Source organism: Anser cygnoides, chromosome 4 (genome assembly GCF_040182565.1).
Source record: "Anser cygnoides isolate HZ-2024a breed goose chromosome 4, Taihu_goose_T2T_genome, whole genome shotgun sequence".
NCBI lineage: Eukaryota > Metazoa > Chordata > Aves > Anseriformes > Anatidae > Anser > Anser cygnoides.
This window is the reverse complement of record NC_089876.1, coordinates 25,404,915-25,430,545: the sequence shown is the minus strand read 5'-3', so window position 1 is coordinate 25,430,545 and position 25,631 is coordinate 25,404,915. Positions and strand designations below refer to the sequence as shown.

Sequence of the window (25,631 nt, the reverse complement as noted above, 5' to 3'; positions counted from 1 at the left end):
TATTGACTCTTTAGAAAAACTTAAAAATATCTAATTAAATGATCTTACTTTTAAAAGTACTCATTAGCAGTAGCTCTTATCTCAATACTTATTTTTTTTTTAAATTGTTCAACATTTTAGTCAAAGCACTATTAATGTATACTTTGAGTTTACAGAAAAACTTATGAAGCTGGGAGTTAGAAAATATTCCTTGTTTTTCTTAATTTGTCTAAATGTCATTGTCACCTGCAAACATATTTAAAGTTATAACTTAAAGAAAATATAAATATCCCACCACTTGTATTCTTTCTGATAAACTTAAATGCAAGGTACAGGCATCATAGAGGAAAAATACAAAATAATAGAAAAAGTAGTCTCTACCTGCTGAACAGACGGAAGGGCAAAGAGATCATTTTTATGTGGATTATGACCCCGTATATATAATGCATACAAACATTTTATCATATACACCCTTTCTGGAAGACAAGAAGACTTCTACTTCAATTCCTACGTACCCAACATTTGTCAGCTCAAAATCTTTCACAGATGTTAATAGCTCATGTCAATACTGTGAATGAATGGGCAGAAATTCATCATTGAATGTCTTTGGAAGGGACAACTGCCAGTCTTGAATCTCGCTTTTCAGTTTTTTGTACAGATCAGGCGTGGGAGCAGAGAGCTCAATGAGTATTTGTAAGCTGCTGCTTAATATGCAGAAATGCTACATCAGGAAAACGTCTGTGGAGCTTTTGTGACCACGCCTCTTCTGTCTTGGATTTTAGAAAATAATACTCTGAAAGGCATGTCTGGAAGTTTTTGTTTGTTTAAAATTTCTTTTTATTAGCTGACAATAATTAATAATACCTACCATTACTTAATGTGTGTGTGTTATATTTTTTAATGGCTGCTCAGTGTTAATCAAATGAGTAACATAATAGATTCCATGTAATCTAAAATGCAGCCTTTTTCCTAGGCAATTATGGGATGATATGAAATAAGTGCCATTAGTTTCTTGGTTTAGAAAATACTAAGGGTTTAAAGTAGTACTTCATGCACACTGATTAGTGTTTATCAACATTTAAACTCCTATTGATAAGAAACTAGAAGCGGTCAGTAATAACTTTTCTTCCACTCTGTTATGATTCAATAGATAATTAAATATGTACCTCATCTTTAGTGTAGGAGTAGTCCCCATAACATTAGAAGTTATACACTGAATGCAGACGTTATGTATGTATACAGACTGCAGTGTTTGTGCCCCCCTTCTTGTATTACATGGTTTGAAAACTTAGCAATGTGAAGACCTGCATCAAGGTCCATCTCATTTTGCATAGCCTATAAAGCTAAGTCCTTCATTTCCAAAGAAGTTCTGTACCACTGAACTACAAAATGATCTGAACTTCTTCCCTACTTACAGTCTAAATTGCTTCTCAGAGACACCCATCTTCTTTCCTTCTGTTGCAGGGGTGCTTGATTAGTAATTTGAGCAGTTTGCTTAGGGCATGTGCCCTAGGTATCTGCATCTGCCCCCAAATTACCATGATGTACAATATGTCATATTTTGCCTGTACAGCTGCCTTCATTCTCCATCATAATCAGGATGAAACACACTTGTCCATAATTAAATTTCCAACTGCGAACCAAGAAACTGTTTTTTGTCACTATTAATACTGTACTCATCTCTGTAGAGTTTGTCATGTAAGGTTAAGGGTGGTGTTTGCTAGGGTCAAAGGTTCAGAAGTTAGGGTAAGTATCTGACTTACTTTCCTCCCCTCTCACAGTTTGAGATGAGGGCTGTAGTTACCATTGCTTCTACTTCCCCTTAACCTCTACCCTGTACGGAGCTGCTAATTGTTTTGGAGCCATAGCTATTCTTAACATGAATATTCAAATACTGTCTTGTAAACAGAAGCAAATCCATGTTTCTTCTTAGATATTTAAAATACTCTCTCTTATAGCAGTCTATCTGGTATTCCACTAAATAGTAGGGTTTCTACTAGAGGGCACTGATTTTTAGCTACATTTGAAGGGTTCTCTACCCATTTTGTTGATAGATTCAGCATGAACTTTAGAACCCAAACTTCATTTCTTCCTGGACTGTATCTGGAATTCTGACCAAGAGTTGTGCCAGTTCCTTATTACACTGAAAGTTTTAACTGAAATGCCTGTAACTTATGTGCTTTCTTTGGAAGAAAGTAAATGCTAAGCTTTCAGGAAGCTAATGTTATTCATTACAGGATTTCTTTAAAACTCTACAGTAAAACTGCAGTTTTCAGAGTTCTAATAGCTTGAAAAATTTAACTTAAATTATGTACAAAATAAAACTGAAAGCAACAGGTTATTTGAGGAATGAAGTGCTACCTAACATTTCAAAGAGGCTTGTTAGCAACTTAATATATGGCATTTCATGGTAAATTAAAATACTTGTATTTCTTTAAAACTGTCACTTAGCATCACTTACATTTAGTAATAGAGAATATGTGGAATAGATTCACTATATGTATTTAGGCCTAGCAAAATCACAACAGAAAGTTAATGTTTTTTTTTTCTTTGTTTTTGTTTTACAAATACTCCTTCGTTATGACAGCTCAAATATATGTCTACTTGTTTTATTTTATTTCTAGTGTTGTACTTCTGTTAAACTGCCTGAAATTACCAGCAAAGAGGTGTATATGTTTATGCCTGGTTACTGAGTCATGTATTCTTTATTAATACAGTCCTTTTCCATCACCTAAACCCTTTCAAATTAAGAATCTTAAAAAGGAGTAAATCATGTAATGGTGTCTGTCCTTCATTCCCCTCTCAAGAGCCACCTTCCTATTTGGGAGTAAAATAATGTAGGAACTCCTTGTAATCAGAAGGTTGAAAAGAGAGAAGGTGGTTGAGGAGCACAACTTGTATCCAACAGTAGTGATGAGGTTCGGGATTAGATTCACGCTTTTAACTTAATGTAAAATATCAAAAAACTTGTGCTGATGTTTAGTGATGAACAAACACTCATTCCCTCCTACTCAACTGCTGAGAAAATGCTGCTAGTAAATGTCTTCTACATTTACCACAGTGGAATCGTAACTCCTGCTTCAAAAATCCAAAATGAAAATACACAGGATTTAATAAAAATCTGATTCATCAACTGCTATAAAGCAATTCTGTAAAATAATATTGCTTTTTCCATGAATACACTGTAACATAAAAAAGTAGAATGCTTGTTGCAACAAAAGTAACTTAGCATTAAGTTAAGAAGACTTCTAAAGAAGACTTCTAAAACTTCATTGTATTTTATATCTTTGTATTGTAGGCTCTAATGTTTGTAATTTTGTACAAAGTCATGTTCCAATAATTGGACATAAAAAATTTACTTTTTTATTGGTTATACAAACAGCAGTTTTAACTAGATTATTATTCTCCTTTTTAGTGCTAATAGTTGCTAACTTCCATTCTTTTTCTATCTCAAAGTATTTACAAAAATGTTCAGACATTCCTCCGTGTGATAAAAGAATATGAGTTTGTTCATAGGATCTGGTTGTCTGGATGCCAGCCTGTGTACATACTGATAAACAGTTAATTTGTAGTAATTCATACTTTCAAAATGAAGTCGTCTGAAATGTGCACTGTAGCAGTCTCTGCACAGTGACATGCTTCTTCTCCACTCTGTCATTGAGCTAATATAAACATGAAGTAACAAGTATAAGGTGGTCATGCTGTATGCTGGTGCTGAAAAACATGAGAAAGTGTGTCATCTTTCTTTTCAAATTAAATTTTTTATTCATTAAGCAAAAAGTGATAAAACTTACAAAACAGAAGAGATTTCCAACTGCCTCTACAATATTCTGTAACTGAGTCAGTGCTTATTTATTACATTTTAGTTGATTTAGTGCTCTGGTAAAGCCTCATGATCTCATGAGTTGCTTCTATGCGAAAGGAGTATTTGTAATAGTTTTCAGTTCCAAACTACAGCTTGCTGTAAGAATTCTGTAAGTTAGGAGGTTTGTTAACGATTAGAAGATGAGTGCCTCTGTAGGTGTTTCCTCTTTTTTATTTCCTCTATGTTTCTCAGAATTCATTAAGACTTACAATACAATACAAATGCAGTGAGCTAAATTACTCTTAAATGCTTAAAGAATAGAAAATTCCTTCTGAAAATAGGTACCTCCCTGAAATGCTTTCATATTTAGATAGAATTGCTCACATACTGGACTAGATTGCCCATCATCTGTTCTGAAAGCATGTTGTTTTTGTACGACTTTTTTCATATAGGTTTAAACCAGAACATTCTCAACTGTGCTGTAAATGTGTTCTAGGAATACCCCTTTTTGTGAAGCCGAAGAAAAATCTGCTTATCAGACCTTGCAAGACATTTGAGTAATATGGTTCTCCTCTTTTTCAGATCTGGTTTGCTTTTGTCAATGGCTTTTCTGGACAAATTCTTTTTGAAAGATGGTGTATAGGTCTTTACAATGTGGTAAGATGATTTTTGTGTTTTCATTTTGGACCATAATTATAAAAGTTTCTTGAGTAAGCAACTATCAAGCAATCCTTAAGCAAGTTCTTACCTCTCAAGTTTTTGTTGTGTTTTTTTTTTTTAATCTATATTCTAGATGTTTACAGCAATGCCTCCACTAACTCTTGGAATATTTGAGAGATCTTGCCGGAAAGAAAACATGCTGAAATATCCTGAGTTATATAAGACTTCCCAAAATGCACTGGACTTTAACACCAAGGTAGATAAAAAAATTCAAATGTAATTAAAGCAGAAGTTAATAGCAATTCATTATAATTATCTGTTTTATTCCTGTGCTACATATTCTCATAGTTAAAAATTGAGAGGATTTTTATTGCTACTGTTTCCAGATGTATAATTGTCTATAAATGATACAAATTGTATTTATCCAATTTTAGTAAAAATGGAAAGGGACAGCAAGCATTTATTTTCAGCTCTGTTTTTTTTCCTCCACTGGCAATAAAGCTGTCTTCTATAGGCAGAAGTGATTAGACCTCTCTGTCATTGGTGTGTATGTATTTGTACTGTTATATGGAAATGGATTACTGAAGCCTGTGGAGAAGTGTTGCAGAGGACAATAAAAACTGTCATTAGATTTGTAGAGGGAGGGACTTGGTACTATTCTTTGTCAATTTGGAGTTGTGATTTTACGGTTTAATTTTGAGATTTGGAAAAAAAAATACTTGGGGGCAGTTAAAAATGCATCAATGTGGATCAAAGGAAATCTGAGGCTACTTTCGGTAGAAAATGGTCAACATTCATCTTGGAGATGAAATTGGACAAGAATGTAGGGGTTATATATAAAATATGCACAGTTTCAATAGATTTGTCCATAAATAATCTGTATTAAAAGAATTAAACTTTTTCCTGAATCTGCAATTTCATGAATACTGTGACGTTTGTATGAGCTCCTTCTAATTTGATTTAATTTGATTTTTCTACATATAATTAGGACATTTGAAGTAATGTCATTACATAATGTACTTTGGAGACATTTTTAGTTTGTCACTGAATTAGCTATGCCTATAAGTGATGATTTGTAGTAGATATGGAGAGCTGATGCAGCGTTCTGAGCTTCATGTCTGTGCCAATTGTATTATGAAATTGGAGAGAATTATTTGTCTAAACTATCCCCATTCACAGAAGCATGTTAGATTCTGCTTCTTCTTCCCTTTCACCCACAAAAACAAACCTGAAAATTGTAAGGAAACCAGGGAATAGTTTGTGTCACTGTGAATGCTTTACAAATACAAGACTTTTCATGGTCCGTTGCTACAATCGCTTCTGTGTTGTGATAGTTTGAATACAATAATGTATGTCATGAGATACAGTTGTTGGATTGTTCTGTTTTTAAATGATATCTCTAATACAGTTTTTATTATTGCACAGATGTATTGTTGACTTCATTGGAAATTCTGAGGCTGCTCCCATACAATGCTCATTAGGAGTAAATGTATACAAAATTCCCAGCTATATAAGTTGAATAGTTGGTGTTAAAGATTTGGAAACATGACTGCCTTGAATGTTGATGCAGATGTTTGTTATGGTAAAAGGGATCAAAGGTTATGAGGTCGTGACAGAGGTTAAAGGATTAGCATGTGACAATAAGAATTGGTCAGGAAAATGGAAAAGTAGAACTAATTTTTCTTGCATCCACCTGTGCTTTCTGTCAAATAAAAACTTCTGGTAATGACATAGCAAGAGGGAGAGACAAAGGTTAATGAGTAGCACAAGTTCAAATGTGCAAAGTGGTGGAGTGTAAATTGGATCATTCAGCCTAGTGTAGTTGTATAGTCTAACAAAGGGCTGAGATGTTGTGGAAAATGTTGTGAGGCAGGCAACTTAATTTCAATTGTTTGAACACCTTAACTCATAATACACATTAGTTAGTTACACTAAAGTCTATGACTGTCAAATGCATTGCTAATGAAAAAACGATTGCTATCCTGAAGGACACAGGTTACATATTTTTGAGTGAGTCTTTTTATATCTTTGTACGATATATATTTTAGAAAGCATCAGTAGACTGTTTCTGCTTAAACTTAATACAGTTCTTTTCAAAATACTTTTTTATAAAACATAAAATAAGTTTGAAAGTGAAATTCAAATTATTTAGCAAACACATTAAAGGAAGTTCAATATGATGAAGCTGTGCACTTCAAGAATGGAGCTTGTAAGGAGAAAACTTCAGAAGATATAATTATTTGTCCTTTTCTGATTTCTTTACATGTGGAAATATGTAGACAGGTATACATAGAACTTGGAGTTATTGTTCTGTTATTTCTTATTACATGAGATGTAAATTATAAAAACTGAAGTAATTTTAGTTCCCTAATTAGAATGCAGCAATAGTTCCAGTTGTCTGGTTTAGCTTATTTTTTCTGATGGTATTCCCATATGCATACATTTTAATTTCCCTTCTGATTTGAAATTAAAAGGAGGAGATAATACACACTTTTTTTCAAAACAAAAAATAAACAAATGACCCATGAAGAGCTAAGAGGCAGAAAGTGCCTGTCAGTTATATTACTTCACAGTGGTGGCCTGACAGAAACACATTTTGTGAATCTAACACACAGATAAAAAGAAAGGTCAGGGTTCACAGAGCTAGTTTATTGCAAATGGTTCTCATGGATTTCTCTTTTCCCTTAGGTTTTCTGGGTTCATTGTTTAAATGGCCTCTTCCACTCATTCATTCTGTTTTGGTTTCCACTAAAAGCCCTCCAGCATGGTAAGTGTTATGAAAAAATAAAAATATAAATCTTCAAAGGTACTAAATTTCTAAATACCTTTTTTTCTTAGTAATGCTTTGTTAATACTAACAGTTTTGTGTGGTCAAGTGTCAAGATACCATTTCTAGAACTCAAGCAGATGCAGTCTATTTAAAATGTTTTACTTAAAGTAAGTTTAAAAGTAGGAGTAATATTACATACATGTAATCATGTACCTAAAACTATATAAATATGTTTGAAGTAAATTGAAACAATACGGAGAAAATTGTTTTTAAATATGTTATTTTTATATAATAATCTGTGTTAAGTACTTAAAAAATCATAAATTACTACAGTTCTTTGCGTTGTCTCTTATATTTTCTAGCCTTTATTGCCTATCAACCCATTAGTTTACATCTGTATCAGTAGGATTGTGACAGATGCAAGGGAGATATCTTGGATGGCTCAGTGCTGTCACTCAGCTGTCATACATGCACCTGAGACGCAGAAGGAAATGGGACAGTTGGGAGACAACACTGTATTTGTTAGAGCAGACTGAAAGCACTCTTTCCAGTTTCTGGGAATACTTGTGTGTATGGGAGCTCCAGTAGGGGTGGGCTGGTTTTGCTTCCACACTGTAGAAAATTTCAATTTAAATAATAATAATAGTGTGTATGCAGCAACTTTTCTGTACATCTAGTAGTTATCTCAGTTTCCCTGATAACCACCAGGCAGTCTGCTCTGGTACAGGTGACAGAAATGTTTTCATGGACATTTTGGAACTGTAGGAATGATGTTAGGAACTGTACGTGGTTGACCTTAAAGAGTGAGACAGTCACAGCTGCTTGTGCCCAAAAACGTTAAAGGAAAAACTTTTCAGTATTCTATAATGACTTCTGATAAGTACCAGAAAGTAGGTAGCAGCCTGTTTTCTCTAAAAAGCCATTTTGATGCATGTTCAGTGGCAGCTGATTGCCATGGAGAGGGTCATAGACAGCCCAGGAAAAAGGAGGTCCCAAAATGTTAATTCATACACTAAAACCACAGCCTCAAATCCAGACTGCGATCCAAATTCAAAGCTGTAGCTAACCCATGTGAGAGATTGATGCATTACACAATGCAGAAACGTTTGAGCGTATGCAGTGATGCAGAATGGAGTTCATGTGTTAACGGCAAAGCTGAGATATTTGGGTAAGGTTGTGAGGTTTCTGAGAGAGCACTCCCATGCAGGCCTCTCAGGCTTGCAGCCCATGAGCTAGAACTGACCTGCTGACAGTCAGCAAGTGGCCCTCCTGAAGTCTGAACTGACTGAAAGTTTTAAAGTACTAAAAATTGTAAAACTTGTAGATCTCCTACTGTTTACTACAGTTCAAGGTGAAAACCTCTGTTATTACCCTCTGGAAGCTGCTGCCACCTCTTTCGTACCAAAAATAAGAGTTTATATATATATAATGCTGTCGTGGATATTGAAGTGTCTGTTTCCTTTTCCCAGGTACTGTATTTGGCAACGGTAAAACTTCAGATTATCTGCTTCTGGGAAACACTGTTTATACTGTAAGTCTTGCTATGGCTATACAATGCTCTATCAGCTGACTATCTTTATTGGCTCTATCTTTAACTCTTACTGAGATTTTTTGGGGGTTTTTTTGGTGTTTTTTTTTTGCAATTCTCTGTATGGAAGACCTGATTCACTGTAGTACCTTAAGAATAAGAAATTACACTTGGATGACTTTTTGAAAAACCTTGAAGTACCTTTTGCATTCTAATTCCAGATTCCAAAACAGAGTAGTTTAATAAAATAAAGATGCAGAACATGCATCTCTCTGTTACTGGAAACTGTCTATTTTTGAAATAGCAGGAACTGTAATTCCCAAACTAATACACTGCTTAATTTAAGGTAAGTTTCCTCATTGGAGAAATCCTGGGTTACTGGATGTGGGCTGGTTTGTGGACTTAAGAAGATACAGTTCTGTACTTCCTCTGTTATTAATAATAGGAACTTGAAGGAAAGGTATAGCTGCATGGAACTAAGACATAGGATCTTTCTTCCGAGGCAACCAAAGTGCCAGAGTTAATTACACTTGACCCACACCTAACAGCAATCCTCTTTTACACTTGTACTTATTAGTCATTATTGTTTTTTCTTTTAATCTTTATGTATCATTGAATAAATTGGTGAAGCTAAATACCTGTTTATCACTTACTAGATATCAGTCTTAACCAACAGGTGAGGGTTTTCCAGGAACTCTCTGAGAAACAGAATTAGACTTGTGTTCACTCTCCTCTGTTCTTCAAAGTTGAGTGTAATTAATTTTTCACAGAATTGCAGACTGGTTGAGATTGGTAGGGACCTCTGGAGGGTGTCTGGTTCAACCCCCCTGCTCAAGCAGGGGTACCCACAACAGGGTGCCCAGGACCATGTCCGGGTGGCTTTTGAACATCTCCGAGGAGGAAACTCCACAGCCTCTCTGGGAAGCCTGTGCCAGGGCTTCTCACCCTCACAGTAAAGTGCTTCCTGATGTTTAGACAGAACCTCCTGTGCTCCAGTTTGTGCCCATTGCCTCTTGTCCTGTCACTGGGCACCACTGAAAATGGCCTGGCTCCATCTTCTTTGCACCCTCCCTTCAGGCATTTATACACACTGATAAGGTCCCCCCACTCTTCTGAGCCTCCTCTTCTCCAGGCTGAACAGCCCAAGCTCTCTCATCCTCTTCTCCTAGGAGAGGTGCTCCAGTCCTTTGGACATCTTGGTGGCCCTCCATTGGACTTTTTTCCCATATGTCCAGGTGTCTCTTATACTGGGCAGGCCAGAACTGAACGTAGTACTCCAGGTGCAGCCTCACCAATGCTGAGTAGAGAAGAAGAATCACGTCTCTTGAACTGCTGGCAATATTTTATGTAATGCACCCAAGAGTACCATCATCCTTCTTAGCAAGGGCACATGCAATCCTGTTCCTTTTACTTCCATGTGAGAACATAAAGAAAATAACCAGAGCCCAATCTGTGCATTTCCTACTGGTGTGGCAGTTAAAATAAAATGTTTCTTCTGCCAGTCTGTACAAGGACTTTAAACTGTTTGTCTCAGGCCACACTGAAGAATTCTTTGTTAACACATTCTGTTAAAAGTTCATCCATTCTATACTTTTCCTGTCCAAAAGGCAAGCATAGCACATTTTATCAGCAGTAGTCATGTTTGATCATGCAGTCTGTCATATGATGAACTGATCTCCATTAGGGATGGATTGAATATCCTGGGTAAGTGTTTCCTGTGCAAGTCTTAATTTTATTAAGATGTAAGGTCACAGTCATTGTCATAGCTCAGTCCTGACTGTTGTAGCTCAACTGACATAAATCACCTATTTGTATTATGATCTTGTAACACCAGAGAGTTTAGAAGTCAGTCATTTATCTGATTGTCTGTCACTGCTTTCTCCAATATTGAGAAATACTTCAAAAGAGTATCTACTAGAATAACCTGTTACTTAAAGTGAAACAGGTTTTTCTTGGGGAGAGAGGTTCTCTGCACCAGGTTTGGACCCTATGGATATTTCATTATTTACTTTACCTACAAATTGCAACCTGGCTCAGTTCAGCTAGTTTATTTTGTGAGTTTTACGTATGTATACATGACTTGCATAACGACACCTATCCTAGGACCTGAGCCAAGATTTCTGACAGCCAGCATCCACTTTCACCCTTAAAGCATTCATTACAGTGGCCGTCATATGTAGTGGATTAGCCGTGTACACTTGTTAAACCGAATTACTCAACATAGCGCTGCAACCACAGCTGAAGTTATATCCTGAAACGATCTCCGAAATTCATCCTAACTAGTAATTCTGCTGTTTTTCCCTCTGAAAGCCAGGCTTGGCACCAGGAGAAAACAAGTTCCGTATGCTGTACTGAGAGTTTAGTGGATTACACTAGATACTATGGAACTGGATGTTCAAAAAGTGCTGTCATTTGGACTGTCGCCCATCAACTAATGGCTGAGTCTTGAAATCTTAGGGTAGTGGAGAACATCTGGGTGTCATCTGTGATATCGGGTGACTCATAAACATTAAAGCTTTGTTTTTCAGATTTACAGTAACATTTCCACTGCCTTGAGAAATCAGTTAACTTCTGATAATTTCAATATAGTAACATGGAGCTGCTCATTACTCTTTGTCAAGCTGTACCCATAAATGCTAAAACAGAGGTCACAACTGACAGTGCAATTCTTCTGTCGCCTTCTGTAACTGGTTTTCAACTTGGAGAGCTGAAATTTCACCATCTTAAGAATCTAATGGCATGTTATTAACCTACAGAATGGCCAAGAATTCCCAAGAAACCATTATTTCACCATTATAAGTCCAGAACAACCTGCTTTTTCATTTGCTTTCCAGGTTCCACATTTTCCTTCCTTTTACATTGAAAGTTTTGGGAGGGAGGATCACTGCAGTTGATGTATTCCTGTCCTTGCACAGGAAGGAATTCAAGGAGGTCTGGAGCACACATGAAGATTTGAGAGATTTTCAAATTCTGAGGGAGGAAAAAATTTTTGCAATGTGAAGTTGTATGTACACTGACAGTTGTCACTCACTGTTTTGGAAAATCAAAATAATAGGGCTAAGTTATCCTTCATTCTTCTTACTGCTTTTAATCCATTTTTAAGAAGTCTACATTCATCACTTGTGCAAAAATCAGTAGTAAAGGGATTCAGAAATTAATATAGGTTCTTTGGATCCATGAACAAAGTCCAGGACATGCACAGATTCATATCTTGTCCTGAAACTACTTCTTGAAACATAAATTTCACAGATTCACAGATTCACAGATTTCTCTAGGTTGGAAGAGACCTCAAGATCATCGAGTCCAACCTCCGACCTAACACTAAGTACTCCACTAAACCATATCCCTAAGCTCTACATCTAAACGTCTTTTAAAGACCTCCAGGGATGGTGACTCCACCACCTCCCTGGGCAGCCCGTTCCAATGCTTAATAACCCTTTCGGTAAAGAAGTACTTCCTAACATCCAACCTAAAACTCCCCTGTCGCAACTTTAGCCCATTCCCCCTCGTCCTGTCACTAGGCACGTGGGAGAATAGACCAACCCCCACCTCTCTACAGCCTCCTTTCAGGTAACTGTAGAGAGCGATGAGGTCGCCCCTGAGCCTCCTCTTCTCCAGGCTGAACAAGCCCAGCTCCCTCAGCCGCAAATAGGAGTAGAGTACCATGAAAATATATGTACAACTATTCTTGAGAGGTCTTTGTATCTCAATGTTTTATACAAAATACGAGTTTAATTTCTCGTTTCCTGGGTAGGATTCAGTGAGCTATTGTTAGTTTGGATCAAGGGGAGAAGGGAGCAATAAAACCATAATCCTGGAGGAAGTCAGTATGCATAGTTAGTAACTTCAAGAGAATCTGTATCTAGATCTTCCAAATCTGTCTTTGTGTAGACAGTTGTAGTCATCTCCTCAATAGCTATAGTGTGGCTGTCATCTCTGATGAAGTGGACTACAGCTTTCACAAACCTTTCTGTGTAAGAAGAATGACATAGAATCAGCAACTATCAACTCAGTTAAAGGCAGAGTTCTAGGAGGCAAGGGAAACGTTTAAGATTCTTAATATAAATGAAGGGTTTTCTAGATAAAATGAATGAAGATTATTAGTGGAAGCTAATTGTCAGTACTGTATTTACTAGCTCATTACTTGGATGTACTTTTATACCGGCATTTTGCTATGGTCATTTCGAATGGGCATTTAAACCTCAGATCTAAACTTACACATGTACCAAAAAGAGGGAAAAAACAGTTACCTGTGGTCTAAAAGAATTTTACTTCCAGGCTGCTGAGAGTTCTACGTTTTTGGAGTAGATTCTATTAAATCAGAAGGGCCATTCCATAATTTCTGCAGGTCCATAGAAATTATTGCACTTTGCTTTACTAACCTGGGTTTGGATCCTAATGCATTGGTGCATTCGAACCTATTGCATAGGCGCACTGACACACACAGCACTTTGTTGAATATTATTATCGAAATCCCATTTAAATTGAAGACATTGATCATCCTTTCTCTCATTTCATTTATGCAAGTAAATGCAACATAAAGTATGAAAATAATGAAACCTTTTATTCTATGTTCTCCTGAAAGATAACTAAACAAATCAATGTTGTATGTGTTACGTAAGATTGCCATTAAGTAAGAATCCCTCTTCTCTCTCTCCTTCCCTTTCTTTTTAAGTTTGTGGTTCTAACTGTGTGTTTGAAGGCGGGATTAGAGACCTCATATTGGACTTTGGTAAGCAAATGTCTTTATCATATTCTCAAATGCACTATAAAATATGATGGATGAATAATTGTTTGTTTTTTTTTCTAACTTATTATATTATGTCCTTACAATTTGCTGGTCTTCCCCACAGTATCAAATTAAATTGTGGTAACTGCATGGAAAGACAGAATATACATATAAAAATAAAAATGCTGAATACTGAAAAATGAGGACTTTGTGATAAGGCTTAAAATAATCCTTAAACTATAAAAAATAAGTGACTGTAAACAGGTTCTAATTGAGCTTAAATTGGTTTAAAATTCAGTGACATTACTGCTGAAAGTATCATCTTGCTTTAAGAAATAGCTAACTGAAGTAACAGAATAAAATTAATACTAGGCATGGAAATTTCACCCAGTATATCAGAAATGCATTGTAAGTACTAAGTAGAAAAGATCTTTATATGATAATATATCTGTGATGATTGTGTTGTTTGCTTTTTTTCCTTGTTTGTTTTAACAGTTCAGCCATATAGCTATCTGGGGCAGCATAGCACTTTGGATAGTGTTTTTTGGAATCTACTCTTCTTTGTGGCCAGTCATTCCTATGGCACCTGATATGTCAGGAGAGGTAAAGTATATTTTAACTAATCTCCGAATGTGTGCAAATAATATTGTTTCAGTTTTTAGTACGGGTCTCATCTTTATTGGATCCTTCTCCTAGCTAAGAGCTATATAAGATGTTTGCTTTGTATATACCTTCAATGTGGTAGTCATGTTTATTTAAAATACAGTGAGTTTTTACTCTTCTGTAACAGGTTGGGTTTATATGGTCTAGGAAGGAAGACTAGACAAGTAAGCTGCTTTACAGATTTTTAGTAAGTTTTAATTTTCTATAGAGAAGTCTTAACCAATTTCAGAATTCAGAATTACAGCACTTATTCAGCAGGAGATTTTTTTATAATGAGGTAGTACATGTAGTTGATTAGTACATTGTTAGTACATTGGTTAAGGCTGTCCTTACATCTTCAATTTTACATGTTTATTAACTTTTTGAAGTTAGTATATCTGAGAAATTTGAGTTGCCACAACACTGCATGAGCAGCTGATCATCATGCATACATTTACTTTTCAATTAATGTGCTTCTTGGACTGCATTATTATTGTACTGTATCTTTAATTTTTTGGCAGTAATTATTGGTTTCTCTTTCATTTATTATCCTAGTTGTGTAAAACCACTCTAACTATTGCAAATAGGACTGAATCCACAAAAGATGCACAATTGCCTGTCATGATCCAATGGAACTTTAAAATTCTCAAATCTATTCAGTTCCAGAAACATCTGAAGCTTAGTATAAATTTTCCAGACACTCATGTCTGCTTCTGGGAATGGCCAGTACTTCCTGAGCTGAAAAGTTAGGTGTGCAGTCTTACTGGAAATCAGAAACTGAGAATACCTGCTTGTTTCAGAAAGATACTGTTCACAGGGGTTCTCTTCTCAAAGCATATCAAGTAAATTAAGCCATACACCAAGTAGAAGAGTGGATGCCTTTAACTCAGCAATTTAAAATAATATGCAGGATGTGGGAAACTTAAATGAATATCCTTTCCTCACTTGGATGTAAATCAGAGCCACTAGTCTCACCTCCCACATAAGTAGTTATGGGAAAAATAACATATAGTCATTTACGTGACTGCTACGTTGTAATGGAAAACACAAGGAATTGACTTAAGTACTAGGACACCTATGGAAAAAATGAATTTGAAATTATATAATTTCTTGCTGATTTTCCTGTCTATTATAACCTCTACCCCTCTATGTAAAGGTGAATTTTATGTTATCTTGTTGCCTCCATTACTCAAAAAAAAATTATGTACATTATTCTAAATTAAAGTAATTAAAGTTATCATACTCAAGCATTTTTCTTCATATTTATACACTGTATTTTTTAGAAGAAGTATTTTAGAATGTTTCTGGAGTTTGTGGTTTTTGTTGTTATTGTTTTTAAGAGATATTTGTAAAAACTGCATGTTGTCTGGTTGTTCTTTAAGACAGAATAACCTTTGTAGCAATAAGCACAGTGCGAGCAACAGGATGTGTTATGCTTGGTATGACATAAAGGTGGCTACTTCATTGTTCAAGCAGGTGAATATTTTACTTAATGCACGTTCCATCTCTGAAATTGTGAATAAAAGATGTTGAAAGGAATGCTTTTCCTACAAACTTTGAAAAATTGTTCTTAAAGTGAGGTTTCTCCCAACAATAAATACTCTTACAATTTGGATTCAATGTGACACCGAAGTAATATGACTTACCCAAATTCCTTTATTTGCTGTGATAAAACTGTATCCATACTTGAACTGTATCTAATTATTTTGTTAGTAAGGGATTGTGTGCTTGCTTATGCATATATGCATATGTAGTAGCTTTAGATGTGTGTACATGCACACAGTTGTTTGAAGGGTTGCTTTCTGGTTATGTTTTTTCTTCAAAGAATACAGTTAGAAGTCTGTAACATCAGAACAATGTCTCCTAGCACACAGACCTTAAGTGCTCATTTTAAAACCTTATCTGGCTTTTTGAGCTGTATTCTGTGTGGCCAAAGACAGTCCTGTTGACAAATCCTGTGGCTCAGGTGGGAACCCCCTTTTTTTTTTTTTTTTTTTTTTTTTTGTGCTGTCCTGGAAGCCTCCTCACAGGCAGGGCAGAATTCACTGGGTTTCACTGAAGCAAATCTAGGCCTCTCATAAGTATTCAAACTAAAATGCTGTTTGTCAAATTTCTTCAAGTTATGACTCACACTTGAAGTGAACTATCCAAGTACATCTGGTAGAACTTAAGAAAACAAGCTCACCTGTATTTCTGTAGCTTTTTGTTTTTTTTCTTTGGCCTGATCAGATAAAATATGGTGAAGGGCATTTCTGTTTTGTTTGTTTGTTTGTTTTGCAAAAGTGTTTTGGACGAATCGTAGGATTATACATAGAAACCGCTTACTTCTTGTAATATTAACTTAGTGGCGTGAACTGCTGACAATGATCTGGGTCCAAATTCATTCTTTAATTTCACAGTACTGTGATTTACCTGGTCTGAGATTGGAATGCCATTTAAGTTGGAAAAAGGTGCCACTACAGACTACAAAAAGAACATTTTCATTGTAGACCTGAGTAAATCGACTGTATGAATCTCTTCTACGATGATATGATTTTCTTTCACATATAATATTAGCAAAGAGAAGTGGATTGTATGTTCAGTATTTTAAACACATTTGCAGTATTTTCTCAGTTTGAAACCACACATAGTTTGCATAAATATGTAAAAGTAAATGGCAAATCTCTTCATATTTTATGAGGTATTTTCCTTTGAGACTCTCCAATACACAGAAGACTGATCTGTGATGCTGAACAACATGCATTTCAAATCTGTGATCCAGTTGATTTATGTTTTTGTCTGTGTTTTTTTGTCTGTGTAGTCCTCTTGCAATAACTAATTGCATTAAAAAATACAAGTTTATACGGTGGTAAAGTTATCTTTCTTAAACAAATATGGGTGTGATTTGAGTTGAAAACCTTTAATTGCAGAGGAGAGAAAAAACAACTTGTGAGTTCCACACTAGTATAACTCCTGACTCTTTTGGGTTTGATAACGTGTGCCTGAGTTGTTAGGGCTTTTTTTATTCACCTGTCTAATTAATAAAGTAGCTTAAAATCATATACTGAAATAAGAAGTATGACACCGAGATTAAAATCAGAAGTTCAGTATCTGCAGAACTTCTTAATTTTATTGTGGTACTGTTGAAATGCACTTTAAAATTCTCCAGAGCCCCATCTCTTTCTGCTCTGTCTGACCCAGGGGATTATACAAAATTAACAGAAATTGAAGTTAAGGAAGAAACATGTATTGTACAGAATTTTAGCTTATTTGATTGAGGTTTGCAGAATCTTTGTGAAAAACGTTAAAATTCCTTGTTGGATAATTTAGCTGTAGGAAAAATTGATTTGAATATACTACCGTAACAGTATTAGTTTTTTAAGTTTTGCTTCTGTCTTTATTATTGCACACATAGCAAACTTACATGGAATTGTACTTGTTAAAATATTAAATATTCAGCTTTCAATCCCTTACAGAAGTTTTGTTGGTTTGCGTGTGTGTTTGTATGTTAAAAAAAAAAAAATAGAAATGTAACTGTCTTCTTTCAGGTATTCAAAGGAGAAGTTTGTCTAAAATCTGATTTGACAGGGGAATTTGTTTTAGTCTGATGGTGACCAAAGCTAGTATTGGAGATTCAAGCTAGTATCTTAGAACCACAGGCTGGCTGAGGCCGGCAGGGCCATCTGGAGGCACCTGCTCCAACCCCTGCTCAAGCAGGGACACCCACAGCAGGGTGTCCAGGACCACGTCCAGGTGGCTTTTGAAGATCTCCACAGCCTCTCTGGGCAACCTGTGCCAGTACTCCATCATGTGCTCAGTAAAATGCTTCCTGATGTTTAGGTGGATCCTCTTGTATTCCAGTTTGTGCCCATTATCTCTTGTCCTGTCACTGGGCAGCACTGGAAATAGCCTGGTGCAGTCAGTCCTCTTTACACCCTCCTGTCGGTCATTTGTCTACATGAGTAAGTACCCCTTGAGTCTTGTGTTCTCTAGGCTGGACAGTCCACCTCTGTTCATTGGCTTCTCTTTCTCTTGGGTCAGGACGTTGTCGTTGATGAGCTCCAGGAACCTAATGATTGTCTGTGCTTTGCTGTGTTCTTGCTTCAGCAGTCGAAGATGCGATTAATGGATATTACTTGTCACATGCATCTTTAAAAACAGATGAGTGTTAGTTTAATAACTTTCGTGGAATTCAGCGTGATAAATAAGTTGGAATGACTTTGTTAAGGAAATTTTGATGGTACTTTTCCTCAGTGTTCACAGGGGGAAATATAAATAATGCCCCCAACATTCAGAAAGTAATGATTCCCTTGAAATTATTTAATGAAGAAAGAGAAGCACTCTGCCCTGCTTTTAAGGTGTCTTTTGAGATAACTCAGTTGATAATCTGTATTTCTAAAAGTTGTCTTGAACCCCATGTGGTAAACAAATACTGAAATCACTTCATTCTCAGATCTCAGGGAAATTTATTTCCAGATTTATGAAAAATGTCTAAAACCTGGTGTAGTTATGTTGAGTTAGCCAGTTATTTTTGTCACTTTTTTCCCTACTCTTTATTCCTGTTACAATTTGGATAGCCCACATCCTGGTAACAAATCTGTAGAACCACCAGAACTCATCTGCTCATTGTGGCTTTACATCCCCCTTGCCAGATATTATATGTTGTCTTTCAAGCGACTCAGATGGGTCCCCTATAGAATCTTTTCAACTGAGGCAAACGAGGAAAATCTAGTCTTTTCTTTCCGAATAATTTACATTCTCTGCTTACAAGCACCAGTAAAAGTAATGTAATGGATCTCACCTTGCAAACATTTTCTGCCATGTCTAATATCAAAACCAGGTGGCTAATTCTCTTTAATTTTCCAAAGGTTGTTTTTTTTTCTTTTTTTCAGAGCTTTTAGTTCACACTGCATCACAACCTTCTTTGTTAAACTTTTGCTAACAAAACCTGCTTCTCTTCCTAATTCCTGGGAAACCTTTTTTTTTTCTGTCATGTTTTTTGGAAAAATTTCCAAGTATTACTATTTCTTATAAGGCTTTTTTTTTTTCTGTATTATTTTCTTGCTTTCTACCTTTGAGAGCACTTTCATCCCTATTTCTGTCAGAAGTCAACAGAAATAGTAACTGATAACTTCATAACAGTTATTCCTGGCAACATAATTTACCATTATGGGTTTGGGATGTTTTTGTTTGTTTGTTTGTTTTCAAAGGTTAAATACCTTTTCAGATAACCTAGGATTTCACAAAACGCAAGGATGGAATTAAGTATCTATGAATGTAGTTCACAAAGGAAAAAAAGAACAAACGCTCTGAAGCTACTCACAAGAACATCTAATATGGTTCAGTCTTTTATTTAATCTCTTTCTGGACTCAAGTGCTTTACGGGGGTTAGAGATAAATGCTAATGTGATGGTTCACAAACCTGAACTACCTCATACAGTTAGACCCTTATATCACCTATATTTTTTTAAAGAGTCCATTTATGTAACAGTTAAATGACAAGAGCACTCACTCAAAATGAACGTTACCCAAGAGCCAGGTTTAAGTTTCTCTCTGCTTTCAGGGTAATGCTTTTTTTTTGCTGAAAGGATGATGAAATAGAAAACTAAAATAGATGTCTTCTTCTGTTCCACTTTCTGTGGAGTAATCAAATATTTTTTGGACTAGAAGAAACGATGCTGGCTTTTGCTCTGAGTGACGAAGGTACTCTCTAGGAAAAGGCAGGATGTGTTCCAACAGATACTTAGAATATTAAAATATTAATTGAAAGTGGCTGAACTAAGGACACTTCTGTAGATGAGAGACCTAAGTCTCAGTTTAGTCTCTGTATTGCTCTGTCTGGTTTCATTTATGTTTATATACTCTGTGTCACCACAGAGATGCTTTTTTAAGCTTCAGGATTTATAGCATGCGTCCTTGAGCTTTATTATATATGTATTTATTATTCATAATGTTATTTGTGTTTATCTAATTGGGACTATAACTCATCCCTCTGAGGGATACATTTCACCCTTTATTACCCATCTGCAGTGAGGAAAATCAGTGGTCTTGCAATGAGCTAGTAGGATCCTTAGCTGAAGAAAATAAGAGGAACTAGGGAAAAAATGAAGGCATGTACTGTACTTTTTTTTTGTCTCACAGGGGATTTGTTCAAATAAAAACTTAAAGATTCTGTCTGCAAATATCCAGTTATCCGCTTCTTAACTGTGTGCTACTTTCTCTTTTTCCTTTGAATGCATTTTCAGAATATGGGAAGGCTGCCTTTTTAATATACCTAATGAGCAAAGTTCCTACTTAATAGGACCTATGAGATGTTTTTTAAACTCTAAAGAGCAAAGAAACACTACAGGCATGACTATAACTCCTTGTAGGGAGTTCACTGCCCTGGGAGTTAAATGCAAATCTGTTTTAGTATTACAACAGTAAGTACTTTGACATGTATGAAGACAGACACATGTAGATAACTAAAACTAACGAAGTTGTTTCTGTAGGTTGTTGAGGAGAGAAACTGTTGGTCTGATGGTGTTGAGGAGGTATTATTTTAATAGTTCTGTGGCTTATAGGGAGAGGGTATGTACATAGATGATACCTGAAATAAACTGCAATAAGACTGTTCTTTTCATCTTTCTCTCTACTTTTAGAAGACTATCATTTCTAAAATCTAAGATAGCTGTTTCAGCAGAACGTTTCATAGTGAAGAGAAAGGAAATATTTTCTGTTCATTTTGGCATGTAATTTCCTAATAGTACATATCCATCTGTGCATTAAAAATGTTTTGTGTCCACGATTTCTAATCTGCTAAATCACGAAAGGGGCTAATTTTCAGTACTTTACAAAGAAAAATAAATAAAAAAAGAGAACCAATATAAAAATCTGTACATTGCACTGTACAGGCAAATTTCTTTCATTTTTAGAAAGTCCTAATATTGAGCATGAGCTATGCAGACAACAAATTATTTATCCCCCCTGCAGGATTTGTTAGTCCTACAATAAACTAGGCTTTCCAGCTCTCATTTTGGATTACTTCTGAATTCCCCTGGGAGCCACTTTTGTGGCAGATTCCATTTGGTTTCACAAGGCCTAAAACTTGGCATAGACCACAAATCTCTCACATTAGGAACAATTTGTAAACCACGAACAGAGGCAGCCAGAGTCCGGCCCCAGAACAGGCTGCTCCTGTTAGTGCCATTGTCTGAAAAGGATTGGTTTGCCATTTCCCAGATGACCTGCCTATGTGTAGAGAGATGTGAAAAGTTAGAGACAAAAATGTTTTCTACAGAGTGAGGGGGGAGCTTTCTTGTACAGAAAGGAAGGAAATACCTCTGTGGGATTTTATTTTTCCCCTCTTCGTCCAAAAAATACAAAGAGGGCCTCTGTCTTTAATGCGAATGTCGGCTTTAAATCTTTTAGGTTTGGATTAACTCTGTAAAAGAAAAAAAATCTGACAGGCTTTCAAATATGACACAGAAAAACTTTTTTTTTCCTCAATTCATGTTGTTCATTTGTAAAGCCAAAGGCTGGATGGACTGAATAGTAGGCGCCAGTTGTTCCTTCATTCATAGTTAGCATTACAATGGTCAGAATTAACATCCTAAGACCTACATTATCACTTTTGCTGTTTCACCAGCAAACATTTAATACAGGGTGGCTAATGCAAGAACAGCTCTTAGCTGTGTTCCTATAAATTACCAAAATGTTATTAATAATAGGAAGTAACAGTTGTAATTCCTTCAAGTTGCATTTTTTATGCTTTTTGGTTTTGTTTAGGAAACTGTTAGTCTCTCTGAATTATTACTTAATTAGAAAAGATATTGCAAAATGTAGTTGTGGTAGACATTTCCTATTAGCTGTTTAGCTGTTGTTTTAGGAAATTAGTATTTAATCATGTATGTCCTAAGTCATGTTTTGCTTATAAAGGTATTACGCAAATACGTTTTCTCCACGATAGAAATTTTCTTGATATAAAATTTTCCTTCTCTCCCCCCCCCCTTCCCCTTGAAGCTGTGAATTGGATTTTTTTGAACCTGTCACTGCTCAGTATTTATACCTTTGCTGACAGCTGTTGGCAAAAATAATTGCTAAAATCTCAGGGCAGTATCTATGTCCTATAGCTGTCAAAAGTTTACCAGACTTTCAGTTCAAATACATTCTAATACTTTTCAAAGAATCAGTAGGAATTTGAATACAAAAAAACAAAGTGAGTAAGAGTTTTTGCCTGTCTGAGAATGAGATTTTTATTCTGAAAATAATTCATTTTTGTTTTTACACACATAACGTACCGAGTATACCAAGAGTATACTCTTCTGAAGGCAGAGTTCAGCTGCCACAAGCTACCTGCATTTTTCTGCTTATTGATATTAGGAAAATTTCAGATTGTTTATTTTAGTCAGGTACTAAGGTTTAAATTCCTTTAAAAGGAGTTAGTCGCACAGTAATGAAACAAAGATTTCAAAGGGTATCACTGTTGTAGCAATGTTACTTCCAATCTCTGTGCAATCTAATTCCATTACAAAATTCTTTTGAATATTGCCTGCAAAACAATCTTTCAGTAATATGCTTTGTTAATTCCTTGTATCCATACATGCATTACAAGGGTCAATTAAAGTTTTTTTTTCTTTTAATGTCCATGTGTTATGATATTTGTTTTGGTTTTAGTTTTTAGTATGTTAACAGACAAGTTATAAGAAGAATAAATATTTATGTAGTAGTATAGGACGGGGTATAAAAATGGAAACATACAACTAAGAGCAGTAACGTGTTTTGCAAGTATTTCACCATGCATTAGCATGTTGGATCTTCATTTAACACTGTGTTGCATACTTCCATAATTATGTAATTAGTTGTTAATTCTCATTATTAAGTAGTTTGCTGCACAGGAACCCGTAGCAGTGTGGGAACAATGGTACAGTGAGCTCTATTGGAGATAGCTCAACTTCAATCTGAATTATATTGTGAAATGATTGTAACAGTGTCCAGTATCCATAGCCAAGTTCAGTATTCATTTTACCTGCTAGGGTCGATTGCAAATGAGAGATTGTGCTCATGATGTATTGACAAAGATTGGGGGACGGGAGTGAGGGGGTCAATAATTCTGAAAAGTCTGTAATCAGCATAGTGGTATAGAGCAGTGTTGTGGAGGGGTAGGTTCTCCCTCTCTCAAATTGCTAAGCAGCGTGATCTTTCTACCAGCTTCTTAACATGAATTAGTGCTTACTGTCTACTGGATTTCTATGTCATGTCAAGGGATTTTAGAAAGGTGTTAAAGCTGTATTTTACATTAGAGGTTCATTTAAACTTGATTTTGATGCCCTTAACCGAATCATTGATATTTCTATGCTTATTTGTTGTTGTTTTTTTTTCTAGTTCTCATCATCACCTCAACACATTTTATACTTTTTCTTTCCAGGCAGCTATGATGTTCAGCTCTGGAGTATTTTGGATGGGACTTTTATGTATTCCTATGACAGCTTTACTTTTTGATGTAGTATACAAAGTGTGAGTACAGAAATGCTGAGGTTTACGGGAAACGGTACTGACATTAAGCATGTGTTCTAATTACTACTATAACAAAAGCAAATAAAGATCAGCTCTGCTAATTACATAAAATTGTTTTTCATCTTGTTTTAGACAAACCTGGTTACAAATGACATTAATTTTAAATGCTTCAGTAATTGTAATGTGTTTTAAAAATAAAATATTTGTGTCTGCTTTGCAAGAGCAGCTGATAAAATATATTATTTAGACTTGCTTTATCGTATTTCTTCTTTTAAAACTTAATTCAGTTACCTAGAAAAATATATTTGTATATTGAATGCTTATGTAAGCGCTAACACAATGTGATCTTTTACTTTCAAAAAAGTAAATCTGCCAGTATTTTGTATTACAGAGTAAAAAGAGCTACTTTTAAGACACTGGTAGATGAAGTTCAGGAGTTGGAAGCAAAGTCTGAGGATCCTGGGGCAGTTGTGCATGGCAAGAGGTACTGTAAAAATCTATAGATCATTGTCTTTCATTTAAAAAATAATAATAATAATGCTAAATATCATCAGCCTCATACACTTATCAAAGGCAAAAGGTTATTTTCCAAAAACAAGTAGAATTTCCAATTAAATAGATTGAAAATAATTCAGTGTAGGTATCTGTAAAAAGATTTCAGGTCTACTCAGCCTACATGTTTTTTCATATGCTTTGATGTTAAAATTTTAATTCTGTCACTCTGTGTTAACAACCAAGGCAAAGGGAGTTTAAACCTGCATCATTTACTAATACAGTTATAAATTGAGCCTAAGCATATAAAAATAAACTTAAAAATAAAAAATAAGTAAATAAATAAAAACTGCCTGCCTAGTAGCATATTGAAAACCAGCAAAATCTGTCCAGGATCTGCTGAAATTAAATAGAATAAGCTGGCATTGTATCTAATGCCAGTCAAGAGCAAACAAATTTGACTAAATTATATGAGGTAAGAAATAACTTCAACTTGACACCTCACAAGAATTCTCTTATTGAGCTCTGAGCCAGAAAGCAGTATATGCTTTGTGCTCTTTTGCAAAGAGAAAAGTTGTAACAGAATAAATTACAGAAAAGAAAGCAGATGTTAGTACTAGAAAGTACTGAAAGGGGACCATCTTATAGATGTAGAAGAAAGTAAGGTATTGTACATTTTCAATGTTCCGAACTTGCATTCCCAAGACTTGTCTCGTGTTCTCAAACTCAGCGATTTCCATTGTCTAGGCAGTATGCTGTTCCTTCATGTCACAGAATTTCTTCCACATCTCTTTGTTTTTTAGGCCAGAGGAACTTGGTGTTTTCACCAATGGTTTTGTAATTATTTCTTAATCTCACAGTTAAATAGCTAGGAGGGCTTCATGAAGATTGTTTCAGCTACCTGCCCGAATATCTTTCTTAGATCCATTCATTCTCCACTAAGTCATTTTTTGAACCTGTATTCTTTAAAGTGTATAAGCATCTGCATCTCATGCAAAATCAATGGATGTTAGACATCTTAGTATCTGCTAGTGATTTATTTCAGTGATGTTTTCTATTGTTGTTATTAATTCACGTAATAGAGCCAAAATTTCCTTCTTTAAGGAGAATGTTTCCTTTGTTAAGAAGATGGTCTCATGGACTGACTTACTTACACCATCAGAAACTTGACTCTACTATTCTAACTTCTTTGTTTTATCATCTATGTTGCAGAAACCTGGGTTAACTAGTTAACATTGCAGAGTAATTAGCTAAATTGGCAAGGAATGTCTTCAACATCAGTTCTAAATATGCACATGGGTCTTTTATATTCTTGAGTGGCAGCACTTTTCGTGTGAGCCCAGCTAATCATTTTTGACCTTACTGTATATTCTTCAGCACCAACTAATATTTTTCTAGTGTGCATAATTCTGGAAGTACCATTCTATATTGTAATAGAAGAAGGGATTTGTTCTCATAAAATGCCAAGTAGCCTAAAATGCAGGCTCTTAGAAGATACAAAACACTGATTAAGATGAAACTGAAATAGTGAGAAAGATAACTCAGGAAATGT

At 35.4% G+C, this 25,631-nt stretch overlaps 1 protein-coding gene across 7 annotated transcripts in view; it reads left to right on the top strand.

Annotated features, from left to right (window-relative positions):
* Nucleotides 1-25,631, top strand: part of LOC106048052 (phospholipid-transporting ATPase IA) — a 102,392-nt gene that overhangs the window by 66,930 nt on the left and 9,831 nt on the right. For 6 of the 7 annotated variants that reach the window (XM_066995810.1, XM_066995807.1, XM_066995811.1 and 3 more), the window contains 8 exons: nucleotides 4,367-4,441; nucleotides 4,578-4,700; nucleotides 7,133-7,211; nucleotides 8,684-8,745; nucleotides 13,418-13,474; nucleotides 13,967-14,074; nucleotides 23,499-23,587; nucleotides 23,979-24,071. In XM_066995810.1, the coding sequence (XP_066851911.1) occupies nucleotides 4,367-4,441; nucleotides 4,578-4,700; nucleotides 7,133-7,211; nucleotides 8,684-8,745; nucleotides 13,418-13,474; nucleotides 13,967-14,074; nucleotides 23,499-23,587; nucleotides 23,979-24,071 (686 nt within the window). The other variant, XM_066995812.1, reaches the window with a different exon arrangement.